A 15,698-nucleotide genomic window follows, 5' to 3' on the forward strand; every position below is an offset into this window, starting at 1 on the left:
GGCCACAGCCCCGGGGCTGGGCTGCAGCTGCCGGCGATGGGTCGGGAGCCAGTAACTGGGTGGCAGAGCCCTGCGGGATGCTTCCCGCCGCAGCGGGTACCTACCAAACCTTCACAGTCACACAGAGATGCAGCTGCCGCTTTTTTTCTTTGCATCCAAGCAATGCGGGGTGTGAGCTACACCGGCTGTTTGTATGTGACCGTGGCTGTTATTTAAAGGATGCTACTAAGCACTACTCTTTTCTTATTTTTTTTTTTTGGATGGATTTTCTGGTGTTGTAGTGCACTAAGCCATGGAAGTGTGTGCATGCTCCATGCTGGCATGTTGTTTGGTCTGGGTTATTTCTGGGTGCTGTCAAATTGGTGATTTCCATGCAGTCGTTGGGCAAGGGTTTAATGAGATAAAACCTTCTTGGAAGGCATCGAGCAAAATCCTGGTTAAGGAACCAGACCCAAAGGTTGTGAAGCAACCGTGAGCTCCCAGCCTTCCCAATTGGCAGCTGTAATTAAATTCCTCAGCCAGGGTGCTGATGGCCGAGGGATGCAGTGCATGTGTTGAGGCACGCCACGGCCACCGCTTGCCAACGCCGCTTCATCTCACCATGTCTGTGTGAACTTCTTCCAGGGCGATCAAGGTCGAGATGGAGCCACTGGCCCCCCTGGTCCGCCAGGACCCCCAGGTGCCCGGGGGCCTCCTGGTGACACAGGAAAAGATGGCCCAAGAGGACCTCCAGGCCCCCCTGTAAGGACGGGAAATGTGCAGCGAGCACGTGCCGGGCAGTCACTGCCCCAGTGAGGGAGAGGAAGGTGAAGGGTGTTCCCTTCCCCAGCATTGCCACCCCAGCCGTTGGGTCCTCATCCTGAGCCAGGTGTTGGGCTCTGGTGGCTGCTCGTACAGCAAAGCTTTGGGGCATAGGGGCAAGGGGGGAGCAGGAAGGGGGCCTTACGTCTTCATTTTTGGAGGAAAGAGCTGGACCTGGAGCATATACCTGCAGGTGCCAGTTGTAACTCGGAGAGCCCGGAGGAGATCTCTTCCCCGATCTGTAGCCTTCAGATGACCTGTTGCAAATCTCCAGATCACTAGCAATTTAATTAATAACAAAATAGGCTCAAACTTAATGCTGCTGAACACTCTGATTATTGCTGAGCGTTTTGGGGAATGAGGAGTAATAGTTTCAGTGTTGGCCTTTTGTTTCTGCAGGGTTTCAAAGGAGAGCCGGGAGAGGACGGCCTCATGGTTAGTATTGCCCCAAAACATCCGTGCGTGTGTGTGCCTCACTTTACATCACCCGTCAGCTTCATGAGCAAGTGGTTTTGTGTCATTGCTTATGGAGGCCAAAAAAAAATCCCGTGGTAAATTATAGATGCCCTACAATGGATGTTTGTCCAGGGGTACCTGTGCCAGCGGAGAGCAAAGAGGCCATTCTTCATCCCCTTGGCCCCCCCAGAGGGGATGTGCTGCTCCTGAATCCCCACTTCTGCCCCTCTGAAGCCTCCTGGCATTGTAACTCTGATTCGCTAAGGTCTAGGTTGGAGAAAGAGGTACTTATTACACATAAAATACCCATCCATAAAAAAAAAAATTATTATTTCCTGGGAGCACAGAGAACTTACACCTGTGTTTGTGAGGGAAGATGAGAAACTGGCACCTGTGTCATTAAAGTACTGTTGGAAATGTTTTTATCCTGTTATACTCTATTGTCAAACAAGCACACCAACTCCTTTTACGTTCAACAGGGTGCCAAGGGACCTCCAGGACCAAAGGTGGGTAACAAATAATTTATTTTCTGTCTAATTTTGATTGAAAATTCTTGAAATATTGCTGTGTAAGAGGAGATAAACATACACATTTCACATTGCGGTTTGTACTCCTCTGTGTTGATCAGACACAGAATTTCTAAGGTATCAAATTAGCCATTGACTTGGAGCTGCAAATGTCTGAATGTGTCACCTACACAAAGCACAACCGCTGCCCACATCAGAACCTTGAAATGGGGGTGAAGGGAGCCATGGCAGGCTGGAAGGTGTGTGTGGGAATGGGTTTTCTTGCATTTTGGGGGTCGATGAAGATGATAAACACAAGCTGACTATTTTAACTTTACAATTAATTTTGAGTATCTGTACAACTGATCTTATTTCTGTTATGTCCCTAAACTTTTCTCTTCTGTGTTTGTTGCTGTTGAAGGGAGAGCCTGGCATCCAAGGGAAAAAGGTAAAACAGGGTTTTTTTTATTGTTTTCCTCCTTCTTCTTTGCTTTGTTCAGTGCTTGACTAGGGAAACCATTGCCAGAGACAGGGCCCAGCCGTTCCCTCTTACTCTTTTGTCCTGAAACAGACCTGGCTGTGGGTGTTTTTAAGGCCAGAATTTAGCTTCAAAAATTCTGTAACTGGCCAGTAACATTAAACTGTTCGGGATCTACGAAGTGGTTTTACTCCAGGAGAGCAATGAAGCGTGACAGGTGAAACAAGAAAGTCTCCTCCAGGCAGATGGGTGTGCTGGTGACTTGTGATGAAGTCCATGAGGATGGCTGGCAGCTTGCAGGAGGTCTTTGGGACCCAAAAAGCCTAAATGGATTAAACATCTAGTTTGTTAAAAGCGAGGGAGCACCTTCCCCAGGGCCTGTTTTAAGCCCTTTCTGGGAGATGCCCATCCACCTTCCTGGGAGCAGGGGACCATGCTGGAGCCGCCTGGGCTCCTCGCTGCAGCTTTCTCCCGGCCTCCTGCAAACCTGAGTGGGTCTCAGGTCTCTGCAACACCCAGTTGGGGTCAAATGTTGTGTTGGATCCTAACGATAAGCGCATACAAGCTCTTTGTATTTCACTTTTTGTATTTTATTTCATCAGGGTGATGATGGGATCCCTGGGGAACCAGGACTTATGGGCCCCCAGGTATGTTGTGCTCTGTGTCCAGCTAACGTATCTGCTGGGCAGCATCTTTTGCTCTCTGGTTTCTTGGCACGGGATCACAGTTGGGACAGGTTGGGAAGCACATTTCTCCCCTGACGTGGAAAAAGACAAAATAAATGAGAAAGAGAAGCGTAACCCACCCCTCTGCCGGAGTAGCTTTGCCCAGAAGATGTTTGCAAACACAACTTGTTGGCAGAGAATTGCCATTTAGAGACTGCTCTTGCAGAATTACACTGGGGAGTGTTGCTGGGAGTGGCCCGGAGCTGGGGTTCAGGCTGTGGGTTTGCAGCGCCCAGACCCGGGGTGCAGTGGGGTCTCCGTGGGAGCCTTCTCCAACCCCTACGGTTTTGGGGCTGACTTAATGGCTGAACACATGTCCCACGGCCAAACTGTTAGGCCTGAAATCTTCATTTTTATCTCCAAACTCCCCTTTTCACCTCGGCAATGTGACGTGTGTCAGGCTTTGCTCAGTGATGAGCTTTGCTCTGTCATGTACGTAAGAGAAAAGATAAAGCAAGAAAGCTCTAACCTGAAGAAACCTGCGTCCTATCCTACGCGTACAGTTTGTCTTGTTTTCAGGGAGAAAAAGGAAGCGAGGGTCCCAGAGGAGAGAACGGCACCGACGGCTTGCCGGGACCAAAGGTAAATACCGGACCACGAGCTGGGAAGCTGGGCACAGCGCTGCTGAGGCGGAGGCTTTCAGCTGAGGAGGTGTTTTAAGCCTTTGCCTTCTAAAAGGCTCGTAAAATGCCCAAATTGAAACAAAACAGGGAGATGTTAAGAAGTATTTCACCTTTTCCTGGTGATTTAATGAAAGCTGGATTCAAGCAGAGATCAGTATGAGCGTTTTTAAAATCATCTCCCTGCGTGTTTTTCATTGAATTGGCTCTTTTTTCCCAAGCCAGCCAAACCCCTGATCGCATTTTGATCCCACGTATCGATGGCTGCAGTCTTGCTTCAAAGCGCAGAGCGCTTACGTGCCGTCCTGTTCCCCTGCCCTTCGTAACTGCCAAGAACTGCAGTGAGACAGCCGTGACGTGTTAAGTGGTGATGATGAGACCCCGACAGCCGTCACGGGCTGGTATTTCCCCCCTCAGCTGCTTTTTATTTAGTGGGATCTGTATCCAGTCCCCCCCTAGGCTGGGGCTCCTTGTTGGGCAGGAAACTGTATATGATGAAGAAACATGGGCTTGGGTGACCCTTAGCCCTTTTTTTTTAATTTTGGGGTGGTTTGGGTTTTTTTTGTGGTTGGTTTGTTTGTTTGTTTGTTTTTGAAAAAGCATAGTAGCAGTGCCGGTTTGTTCCCCCTGGCATCTCCTGAATTGAGTTTTCCCGTGGAGAGTTTTTGCGTTGATACAGTTTTTGACTTTTTTTGAGGGCTTTAATCTGACCAGTGAATGGATTTTCATGGGTATGGCAAAAGGTACATTTTTTTTGAATGCTGAACTGAATTTCAGGTCACTGCTGTGAGAGTGCTACAGCTTTCTAAAACTTCCCAACTTTCAAAAATACAAAAAGAAGGAGGAAAAAAGGGGAGAGGGGAAAGAGGGGGGGAAAAATGGAAAAACTTGGCACAGCCCTTTTCCTTAAAGTCGCCCTTGAAAACGGTTTAAACATGTCGGGTGAAACCTTCCACACCTGAAATTCAGCCAAGAGAGCGCCATGCGAAACCAGTACGAGGAGCCGGAGCCCGGCAGGCTGGGCGCAGAGAGCGGGGCCGGGGAGCGAAGCGGCACACCGCCGTCACCGGAGCTCGGCCCAAGCGCGCTGCTCTGCTCCCTCTGTGACGAAACGTTTTCTCACTGTCAGCTTGCTCACACAAACGTTATTTCTTGCAAAATACATTTGCTCTGAAGTCAAATCAATTTTTTTTTTTTTTTTTTTTTTTTTTTTTGCTAGGAGAAGCGGTTCCTTGTTGGTGCTGTACTTTTTCTTAATCTAAACCATACCTTGGCATCTCGTGCAGTTACAGTACTTTTATGATAAATATCCTATCTTTTCCTTGGTTTCTTTGAACCAAAAATGTGATTTTGATTTTCAGGGTGAACCTGGTGAGAAGGGAGGAATCGGCTCTATCGGACCCCGGGTACGGACGTTCAGGGTTTTGGTTTTTTTTCAGTTTGGAGCGGTGTATTTGTCTCCACCTGAGCTGCTCCCCACCACCTCTTTCTGCTTATTATGTGGCTGAATGGCTTCAGGATCGGTTCAGCGCTAAAAAACAGCGGTGGTCACGTTTACACAAATCATTATGTAGGTACCAGACACCGCTCTGGGAAATGCAGTCAAATCCCATTTTCTTATCATTGTCACTATCCTGTGACCTTTTTTTTTTTTTTTTTTTTTTTTTTGCAAGAGGGGAGCTGTGGATAGGGGTAATCTATGCACTTCTCAGTTACACAAATGTACGCCCTTCAGAGGTTTGGTTGGATGGCAGTTACAGCCGACAGACGAGGAATTGATTAAATCGATGGTGTTTGTAAGGTGATAATCCCCAAACACCTGGGTGTCAGGTCTTTGCTTTCGTACCACCTGCTTCTCAGATGCTGCAAAAACTAAATAGGATTTGTCACTGGTCGCAGGGTCCTCCAGGTCTGAAAGGGGAACAGGGTGACACCGTAGTGATCGACTACGACGGCCGAATCCTGGACGCGCTCAAGGTAAGCCCCACGCCGAGGCCGAGCCGATTCCTGTGGGTTAACGGGAAGGGGCTGAAAAACTGCTGAGCTCTGCCACAGGGATGTTGTGGCACCCTGTCTGTCCCTGTCCTACCTCTCCTTCCCGAGATCTCAGCCTCAGCACAGAGCTTGGACGGGAGGGAAGAGCTTATTGCACGTGGGGGCTGAGGATGTTTAGGATGGATCAGCAAAAACGGTGGCAAAACTCAAGGCTGTGAACTCAGGCGGGGTACCAGGCTGGTGGGATGAGGATGTGGGATGCACGTTAACATTCTGCAGGGAAAAGCAACCCAACACACCCCATGACGTATAAGTGCCTGATGCAATGAGTGTTTTCAGCCAAATTACAGCTTAACTGCTGCTGCTGCAGGGTGTTATTCCCCTGCCACACCGCAGCACGGTGCCGGAGCCGCTGTTTTCGCTGCGCGTCGTCTGGAGCGGTTTTCTCTGCAAGCAGTGGTCAGGCTGCAGGAGGAAGGGAAACGGTGCCCGAGCCCTAACCTGCCCGACCCAGCAGCACCCGGCTGTTTTCGTTAAGATGAAAGAAGACAAATAGAATAAATATTTAATTACAGACATATTTGAGAACCATCCTAATTGTTTTATAACAGGCTGCAGGGATACACAAAGTGATGGTAATTACCCTGCACGGCATGCAGCTTTGGGAGTGGAGTTTGTGGAGTGCAGTGGTGGTGGAGAGGCTCCACCAAATGTCTGGAGACTTCATCTGCTGGGCCCAGGCCCTCTCCGTGTGCTGCATGCGGAGCTTGCCAGGGGGCATGGCACTGAACCTCACGCTAATTTTGCCGTTTTCCTGCTCGTTAGCCGTTTTCAGTGTTGGCGCGCTGATCTGTCTCATGGACAGAGCTTTGGAAAGAGGTGGCTTTACACGGCTCCCAGGGTGACTCGATGTAACAGAAGTTGGGTATGCAGCCATGGAAGAGGCGCTTGGGAGTGTGATGCTGTTTTGGTTTTCACTTGTGGTTTGGTTTTCATGAGTTCTGCTGTTTGCGGTAATTTGCACGTTGCAAGAGATTTGTTCATCTCATGGTCTCCGCAGCCAGCAACGTCCTGGAAACCAGCTTATTTAAGTGTGCAAGGTTTTCCTGCTGTTCGTGCTCCCACAGACTCCTTCGTTTCCCCTCTTTAATTGCACCTCCCTGGCCAGTTGTCACTGTTTCCATCAGGATCCTTCTCCCCAGCCCAGCTGGCTGGAGAGGAGAGAATGTGAAAAGAGGAGCCCAAACTGGGGGCTGCACCTCTGGCTAAAGGTGTTCTGCCTCTTAAACACACATACTGCTGCGCGTGTACACCCGGCTGTGGTTTCTTTTGCATGAACATCCCCTGTGCCAGAGAGGCGCTCGCTTTGCAGTGGTTGTGCTCATTGTGGCGTCTGGGCAGCCCCGCTCACACGAGCGTCGGCTGTAGGTCACAGCTCGGAGCTGCTCCCGGCTCATCCCTGGCAGCGCAGGGACAGCGTGCCATGTTCCCATCAGTCGGGCTCACGCCCGGTTTGTTTGCTGTGTTTCAGGGTTCGCCGGGTCCCCCAGGGCCACCGGGCCCCCAAGGCGCTCCAGGTCCCAAGGTGAGCCCCACCTCTGCCGCGCAGTCAATGTTTCCTTGAGCGACGCGGTCGTTAGCGGCTCTCCATGTGGCAAGTGTCTCCCAAGCCGAAAGAAGGCAGGTGATGCTGCCTGTGGAACTGGAGGCTGTGTGGTAAAGGAAATGCTATTTACCCCTTCCTCTGGCTGAAAAAGGAGGTTTTGACACAAAAGCCAAAGTTTTGTTGACCTGTCTCTGGTCTCTAGCCTCTTCCAGAGGCTGCTGTCCCAGAAACGAATTCACTCCCGGTCCTACACCTGACTGGTGAAATCCCGGTCCCTCCAGGATTCCTCGTTGCCTGTGACGGGAGGCAGAGGTAAACGGGAGAAGCAGTTGTGAGGAGGGGCTGGTGGCTCCAAAGGCTGTGCCCAGCCGCCCTCCATCCCACCCACCCTGTGCCGCTGACTGCCCCAGCGCTGTGTCCGAGTGGGACTGCGCTGTCCTCCCGTTCCACCAGTAATGGCCAGTAACCTACAGACAGCTGTAGTTTCTTTAAAAAGAAAGAATTTAATTTGCAGTAAAGCACCTCTCAGAAGAACGGGATGGGGCAGGATTTGGTGCTTCACAAGGTCTCTGTGTTATCCAAATCGGGATGAGCCGGTAATGCTGGCACATCACCGAAACCTCCTCGCTGCTGCCTCTGAGCCTGGCAGTGGCAACCCATAACCGCAACGGTTGATACATGTGAATAACTCGTTCCTTGGAAAATGCCTTCCTGATTTAATTTACCGTGGGCTCTCCTTTCTTTGTGTCGTTTCAGGGAGAGCTGGGCTTGCCAGGTCCGCCTGGACTGGATGGTGAAAAGGTGAGTGGGGCACGGCTGGATCGAGGGAGACCTTGCAGGAGCTGAGTTCAAGAGGAGTTTACTCGTGTGTTCGTGAGAGCTGTCGCTGTGAAGAGCAAATCTCAGCCTGCTGGGAGCAAACTCTGCCCCATGACGTTGAGCTGCACCTCCTTGAACTAACCGCCTATTGCCGACAGCCCCACACGCAGATGCTGCTCGTGGCCACGTCTGCCGAGCGAAAGGGGCTCCTTTCACCAGGGCTTCCTCAGACGCTATCTCAAATTCTGTCGTAAACCTTCCCACCCCTAAATGGCTGCAATCCCCGCTACGGCCCGGCCAAATTCTGCTGCGCCTGCAAAAGTGGCGTATGTCGGTTTTAATGGTAAAATAGGTTTTTGTGAGTTTGAGCTGTGATATGGAAATAAACAGCAGAAAGGCAGAAGTGGCTGTTGGGGGGATGTTTTTTCTCCTAAGCAATTTGTTTTCTGTAAACTTCCAGGGTCCCAAAGGAGCCAAGGGTGACCAGGGCAGCGCGGGGATCACAGGACAGAAAGGAGAGACGGGAGAAATGGGCTTGGCGGGCCCGCCGGTACGTCGCTCTGTCTGTTCCTGTACGTCCGCCGCTTGGCTCCTCAGTGTATTGATTTCTGGAATCGCTCGGAATATGACTGGGTTTGCTGATTTAAACAGTGGCCTGTCCACACCGTGTTACTCTGTATTTTCTTTGCTAAGGATGATGATAGCGGCTTATTCAGAAGGTGATGTAAGCAAGGAGCAGAAAAATCTTTTCTCAGAGTCCTCTGGGGATGAACCTGAGCTTTGTTTGAGCCAAGGCTGGAGTTTAGGGGAAGATAAATGTATTTTTCTCTTATTTTTGCTTTTCTGTAAGATGCACCACATCAGCATTACATTTTTATTTTTTTTTAGGGAGCAGAAGGGCCAAAAGGAGACAAAGGAGAAAAAGGAGACACTGGGTCACCATGCTTGCAGAATAATCACGTAAGATCCTGGCAACACAAAGCCTCTTCCACGACACAGGGTCCGGCTAATTGGGGGTGTGCAGGCTGGAGCCACTGGTCCTGTGCCCATTTTCTCTGTCCTCCATCAGTGGAGCTTTCTACAAGAATTTTCAGATGCCTCTAAACAGGGTTTATTGGTTAGGGATTTGTGCAGTCAGCACCACAAAGTTACTTTAGATTTTGCATTGACGGCTGAGATATTGGATGCTGCTGTTACAGTTAGGTTTAGTTCTAAAAACGTACTGGGCTTGTTGCAGTTTTCTAGGATTTCTGCATCTTTTTTTTTTTTCTTATTCACGCTTTTTGCTTAAAAAGAAGTGGTGAGTTTTATTAGTTTCTTATTAATGACATAAGAGCTTTAATTTTGGTTTTTTTTGGTTTTTTTTTTTTTTTTTAAATCAAGAGGCTGGTTTCCTCCAGCCTGTGCAGAAAATTGCATCATTTTCCCTTGCATCCGTATTGCAACTGGCAAGTACAGTGAGCAGCACGAGCCACGCCTCTCATTTCAGAGCCTAACTTGATTCACGTGCTTATTGAGATTCATTTATCTATAAATCCTATAAGCAATGCTTTGGTTAGCAGATGTTTTGATTAAAGCCATTAAATCAGAGGGCATTAAATAATGACTTTGGGCCGTGCGAAGTTTCCATTCCCAAAGTGATTCCCTCTGTGCCCAGCCCCGTTAACCTGCTGTTTAATTCCCTCCTGCAGATCATACCCGAGCCCGGACCCCCCGGATTACCCGGCCCTATGGTAGGACTCCAGAAAGCAGCTCATGCAGCTGAGCATTGCTGCAGATTTGTTATTGCATGTGATGAGTTACAGACAAGGGTGGCTCGCTCTGTTTAATCGTTGTGGGCTGCTGTGAGCCTGGGGAAAAAAAACTGGGGAAGAGCTACAGCACCGGGTGCTGTCTTCAGAGAGATGGAAGCACCTGATTTAGGAAAGTACATCAGTGTTTGTGGGACATCTTATCACAGAATGGTTTGGATTGGAAGGGACCTTCAAAGCCCATCCAGTCCAACCCCCCTGCCAGGAGCAGGGACATCTCCAGCCAGGTCAGGTGCTCGGAGCCCCATCCAGCCTGGCCTTAAAATTTGCCCGAGTTGTTAAGTTTTGGGAGAGGAAGCCGGTGGTGATGAACACGCGGAGCATTTTTGATGGAGATGTGTAAGGTGTTTGGTGCCTTACAATGCTCCAAAAGGCTGAGGAGCTGTGAAGGGCGTCAGGATGGTTCCGAAGTGTCCAAGATATGCCTTGAGAAACCGCTTCAAAACACAGCATTCATAACCTGGGAGGTGTCCCCAGCCCTGCCCAGGCTCGGAGGGCCATGGTGGCAGGGTGTCACCCTCCGGACCTTCTGCTGCCACTTATTTCAGCAAAGCTCTTCCAGCGCTTGCTCCCCAAAGCTCGTGTTGCAGAGCTGTATTGTTGCACGGTACGCAAAGTGGTCCTTTTCAGTTCCTTTTCCCCCCGATTTGACATCGGAGAACCAAATAAACTGCCACCTGTCTTGAAAAGAAGTATTTGGCCATTGTCAGCCCATAATTTGAGCAAGAAATGGTTTGAGGAGCAATCTCTGGGGTTTGTTCTTAAATTCTCTTTTTTTCAAATGCACCATTGTCTTTCCCACAGGGTCCTCCAGGAATCCAGGGCCCTAAAGTAAGTCAACAAATTAAATGTCACCCACTGTTTCCTGGCTGCCAGTGCATTATTGACAGGCTCACAAAGGCCTGTCAGCTCCAGGGACTGATTTTTTTGTCACTGTTTGACAACACATCCCTTGGTTGTGCTGTTGAGCAGTTGGCGTTTTGGAAAACAAGCCGGTTTTCGTTCTAAATACATTTACTATCTTAAATCCTCCTCCAGCACGGAGTTCTGAGGGCCAGCGGCACATGCAAGTCAGGGTTTACACACTCACAGGCTTAAACCTGTATTTTCAACTCTTTCTTACATGGTGCCGTCAAGAAGAAAATGTTAATGGCAGCGCGGGTACGAGCATCCCAGAGATGTGGGAGGAGGCGGAGGATGCGCGGTCTGGCTGTCCCGGAAGAGCTGCCAGGTTTTCTTGGTTGATGCCATTTCATTTCTGCAGGGCTTGGACGGTGCAAAGGGAGAAAAAGGCAACAGCGGTGAGAAGGGGCAGCACGGCGAGCCGGGACCTGCTGTGAGTTGTTTTCCCATATCTCGTTTCTGGCCGTGGACAGAACCCTGCCTTAGAGCAGCTGTCCCAACGCCTTGTTTCTTTTTTTTCTGAAGGGTCTCCCCGGCGCTCCAGGGCTCATCGGTTTACCCGGTACCAAAGGCGAGAAGGTAATCACTGGTGTGGGAAAAGAGCGGTTGACGTTGTGGTGTAATCCTAAAACAGGGGCTGTAAAATCCTGCCGTGGGGGTCCAGCCAGAGCCGCAGAGCCAGGCTGGCCGGCACTGTCCCGCTGCGTGGCGAGGGGCTCCCCTCGAGCCCTGGGGGCTGTTGGGCGAGCTCGTGCTGTCGCGAGCGTAGTATTTCACCAACTGGAGATAAGTTTGCAACACCAAACTCAGTACGGCATGTCGTAATTTTTATTTTTACAACTGCAGGGAAAGCCGGGGGAGCCAGGATTGGATGTGAGTATGGAAAACGTGAATTGATGTGTGCAAACATGAACAACATACGTGTAAAGACCATCAAATTGCTTGAGATTGTTGGAAAAATACATAGCTAACGCTGTATATAGACTACTGTCCCTTAAACACGGTGCCTGCAGAACAACGTCTGTAGGGAAGGGCTTAATCCAGGCCAGTTGTCGGACCACTTCCACTGCACGGTGGTTAACTGCTCAGCTAATGATGCCGTGGGGGTTTCCCCTTCCAGTTGGGAATATTTGTATTGGCTTCAGTGAAAGGAAGATCTCCGACAGATGTAATGTTACTGGGGTATGGTGTAAAGCCCTAGCTTTCCCAAGAAATTGCCAAGATACCAAGTGAACGAGGGAGAAAATGTCGTATTCTTCACCATGGGAGGATGGGTTGATTGCTGGAGATTGCTTACATTGAACTGAGATGCCGGGACGTTCACATACTGAACTTACAACCCTCTTCCCCCCCCCCCCCCCTTAAAAATTGTCATGATAGGGATTCCCAGGTCTCAGAGGAGAGAAAGGAGAAAGGAGTGAAAGAGGCGAGAAGGTGAGTGAGGGGGTTATGGCTGTGGAGATGCTCGTGGGGTGGGGGCAGGACTGGCCGCCGCCCTTTTTGGCAAGCAGTGATGGGTGCTGGTTCCCTCCCCATCCTTTTGGGTCACTGCTGTAAGGCCTGTTCTGTGGCATGGGTATTTGTGTCACTCCAGTACAGGGCAGGACACGGAGTTAACTCCTACCCACTCGGAAGCGCTTTCTGCAAGCCTGTCCCGGCACCGCCACTGTGGGGAGCTGGAGCAGCCTGACGGCTCAGTGCTGTGAAGAATTCCCTGGTTTTGGTTTATAGACCTTAAAAATAGATCCAAAACAAAGGTTTTGTTACGGGCATCCTTAAATAAAAGGTGCCCGGCTGAGCACAGGGCAGTGGCTGGAAGCTGGTGCTCCCGCTGTCAGATACCAACCTGGTTTCCAGCAGGAACCGGTCACTTAGCTATTTCATTATAAAATTATCTATTAAAATATCTCCAGCCACCTTTAATTTAAGATTTTCAGAGATATTTAATTACTCAGTTGAGGTTACGCTAGTGCAAATGTCCCTGCTCCGGGGGAGGTGTGGGACTCTGGGAACGCTGTGCGAGTTAAAGCCGAGGCTTTTCCCCTCGTGTTCCTGACGTTTTCCTGATGCGTCAACAGGGCGAGCGAGGAATACCGGGGAGAAAAGGAGCCAAAGGGCAGAAGGGGGAACCGGGCCCTCCTGGACTGGATCAGCCTTGTCCCGTGGTACGTCTCTTATTTCACTCCTCCTAAGCATACATTGCCAGGACTGAGACGGGACGCGGCTTTGCAGCCAGGGAAAGGGAGGGAGGGTTTGGTAGTTCTTTATTTCGCAGTAAATCAGAGCAGATGGTTATTGTTTTCTCACTTTTTCTTAATGGTTTGTTTCATCTGCACTGCTGGAAGTTCACTGCTCGCTGTAAGGGCTCCTCACTGGCCAGATGGGAGCAAGCCACAGCAGTAAAAATAAAGAATCTTTGTGTAAAGACCTTCTTATTGCAGTGGGGAACAATGGGCTTCGGTGAGGCTCTTAGGGAGACAGCGTGGCCTGGTGAAGCTGCCGGCCTGGATTTTGGGTACGTTTGAACTCAGCGCAGTGGATGGGAGGCTGTTTTGAAATCAAGGTCAGCTCCATCCCTTCATCTCCACAAACCAAGCGAGGGATGAGGCCGGCTCGAGCTCTCCCACGTGGGGAAGCGGGTCAGATGGAGCCGATAGCGTCCTAGTACGGCCAAACCTATGAGCTGGAGCTCCCAGGGCTGCCTCTGGGAGAAGAGACCTCCCTGTGCTTCTCTGCCTGAGAGCAGCTCGTGGCTCAGGTCTGTCCCTTCTCAGACACATCCTGCGCCAACGCCATGCCGCGTGTGCACAGACGCTTTCCAGGAAACCTCCTGGGTGTCTGAGCGTGAGGAAGGTGGATCTCCCAAGTCCACTTCCAGAACCTCTCATTCCTTTGGTGGGGCCCAGAAAAAAAAACAAATCTGCACTGGTTTGGCCTGGTAAATTTTGCGTCTTTTTCTTTAGTATTTTTCATATAAGACTAAAGCCAGAGAGATCCCCTCCCTAAAATGCTTTGAGGCTGCAGGATGAGAGTGATTTGTATCAACTGTTGGACTAAAACTACTTAAATGTAGCCACTAGCCCCTAGTTCAGCTGTCCCTAACTAGCCAGGTACCTGCTCCAGCAGGCTCCAAAAAACCTGTTTCTTTTCTCAATGTGTGACTTTTCTCACCCCGCTGGCACAGCTCTGACAATCAGCTGTGGTAAAGCTCCTCTACACCAGCAAAAAGCTCCTTCAGTCAATATACTTTATTTTGCTTGGAGATTGAATGTGAACTGCAATTAATTATTTCATTTCTGATGGATCACCTTTCCTCCCTCAACATACTGGATGGTTTAACCTTCATCTTTTTCACTGTGCTGTTACAAATGTGAATCTCTGGTTTGTGTACAGAAGATCTTTCCCAGATGACATGCTGTACATGCCTGTGAATTCCCTACCATAAACCCACTCTGTAGAAAATGAGATTTTTATTTTTTTTTTCCCCCTGACTTGCAGTGTCATCAGAAATGGAGGTGTGAAGTTCTGGACCCATCCTCCTCTGCCAAAACACAAGTGTCCATTTGAGTAACTCCCGTGTCCTTTATCATTCTCAACAAGCAGTTATTTTTTCAAACAGGGAGATCGTAGCATTACAGGCAGCAAAAGGGACCCAGGTTTACCAGGGCTGGATGGGGTGAGCGTGCCCTGCCCTCTGGTACAGTATCTGCTCTCTTTCTTCCTTGCATGGCTTGTGTGTGGTTCTGCTGTGGCCAAGCCCTGTCCCGAGGAGCGAATCCCTCCAGGGAGAGGAAGGACACAAGGCAGCACAGCTGGAACGAGATGTTTCAGTTTGGCATTCAGGGAAAGATGCCAATGTGTTGTGCCTTCTTCCTCCCAGTTAAAATGGCTTTAGATAAGGAGCGTTAGCAACGGGAGATCACGTAGGGGATGCTCGCCCCTTTACGATACAGATGCTAAAAGTTAGTTGTGGTTTTTCTCAGCACTTCTTGGGCCAGTTTGGTTCCCCTCATGCCCGTGCTGCTGTAGCCCTGCGAGTCCGGTTCCCCGCTGGGTTTTGAAAAGCTTTCCTCAAAGGAACAGCCGGTTCTGCGTAGCGCGGCTCACTGGCGCTCTGGGCATTTGCTGCGTGGGCACGCAGCTCTGCCCCGCAGAGCTCAGGTTGAAGCCCAGCGGTTGTGCAGGAAGGTTTGTGCTCTGCTCCCCAAAAGGGCTCTGCAGCGCTAGCCAAAAGAGGACATTGTTTTATTTTCATTTTTTAACCATAGAAAATGCTGCATGTTAAGATGATTTGCAGTTGTTTGCAGAGAAACAAAAGGGCAGTAAGCTGTCTCTCTTTCAAAACTCCAATTGCTTTCAGATGTGTCAAACCAATTACTAGCAGCAGGCCTGCTTCAGCTCTTCGCATTTACTCCCCAGAGCTGTTACGTTGGCCAAGTATCTCCCATCTTAACCACACAGAAAACACAAGACCGATCTGTACTGAAGGTGTTGTAAACTGCAATAGGTGGTTTCTCCAATACATAACTACTACGTAACTTGCTAGTAAAGACTTGCACATCTGCTCACTTATGTACGTGAGGGTTAGTTGCATGTTGGCCCGGAGTGTTGTCTTCATTCTCCACCCCACTGTGCAGTGGAGGCTTGCTGGGTTCTTGGCAATGGCTTTCAGTCCAGGAGCATGCACAGGAGCCTTACATGCAGGCTGCAGCGCTCTTTTTAAGTTGACAAGTCATTCTGGAGTCACTTGAATGAACTAATGGTAGAAAGGTGTGGAGTTTCATGATGGCCAATGTATTTTGAGTGCATGGGAAGAAAAAAAAAGCTCAGGATGTGCTTTAACAGCAGATCAGGATCTTTCCAGGTCACACAACTGCTCTGCGCCTTGTCCCCCTTACCCTTCTCCCCCAGACAACTCTGGCAAACCTACAAGTTGTACTTATATATATATATATATTTTTTTTTTTTTTTAAATGAA

General features: G+C 49.7%; 1 protein-coding gene across 1 annotated transcript in view; it reads left to right on the forward strand.

Moving 5' to 3' along the window:
• The window catches only part of COL23A1 (collagen type XXIII alpha 1 chain), a 183,170-nt gene that overhangs the window by 164,277 nt on the left and 3,195 nt on the right, over window positions 1–15,698 (forward strand). The window contains exons 11-29 of the mRNA XM_086759245.1: window positions 625–741; window positions 1,201–1,236; window positions 1,737–1,763; window positions 2,185–2,211; window positions 2,844–2,888; window positions 3,486–3,548; window positions 4,948–4,992; window positions 5,486–5,563; window positions 6,819–7,166; window positions 7,944–7,988; window positions 8,467–8,556; window positions 8,895–9,108; window positions 9,630–9,739; window positions 10,622–10,648; window positions 11,082–11,153; window positions 11,246–11,299; window positions 11,567–11,593; window positions 12,101–12,154; window positions 12,799–12,885. Of these exons, the coding sequence (XP_086615371.1) occupies window positions 625–741; window positions 1,201–1,236; window positions 1,737–1,763; window positions 2,185–2,211; window positions 2,844–2,888; window positions 3,486–3,548; window positions 4,948–4,992; window positions 5,486–5,563; window positions 6,819–7,166; window positions 7,944–7,988; window positions 8,467–8,556; window positions 8,895–9,108; window positions 9,630–9,739; window positions 10,622–10,648; window positions 11,082–11,153; window positions 11,246–11,299; window positions 11,567–11,593; window positions 12,101–12,154; window positions 12,799–12,885 (1,566 nt within the window). The remainder of the gene's footprint in view (window positions 1–624; window positions 742–1,200; window positions 1,237–1,736; window positions 1,764–2,184; window positions 2,212–2,843; window positions 2,889–3,485; window positions 3,549–4,947; window positions 4,993–5,485; window positions 5,564–6,818; window positions 7,167–7,943; window positions 7,989–8,466; window positions 8,557–8,894; window positions 9,109–9,629; window positions 9,740–10,621; window positions 10,649–11,081; window positions 11,154–11,245; window positions 11,300–11,566; window positions 11,594–12,100; window positions 12,155–12,798; window positions 12,886–15,698) is intronic.

The sequence above is a fragment of the Chlamydotis macqueenii genome, chromosome 14, assembly GCF_036417535.1.
Source record: "Chlamydotis macqueenii isolate bChlMac1 chromosome 14, bChlMac1.mat, whole genome shotgun sequence".
NCBI classification, from domain to species: Eukaryota; Metazoa; Chordata; class Aves; order Otidiformes; family Otididae; genus Chlamydotis; species Chlamydotis macqueenii.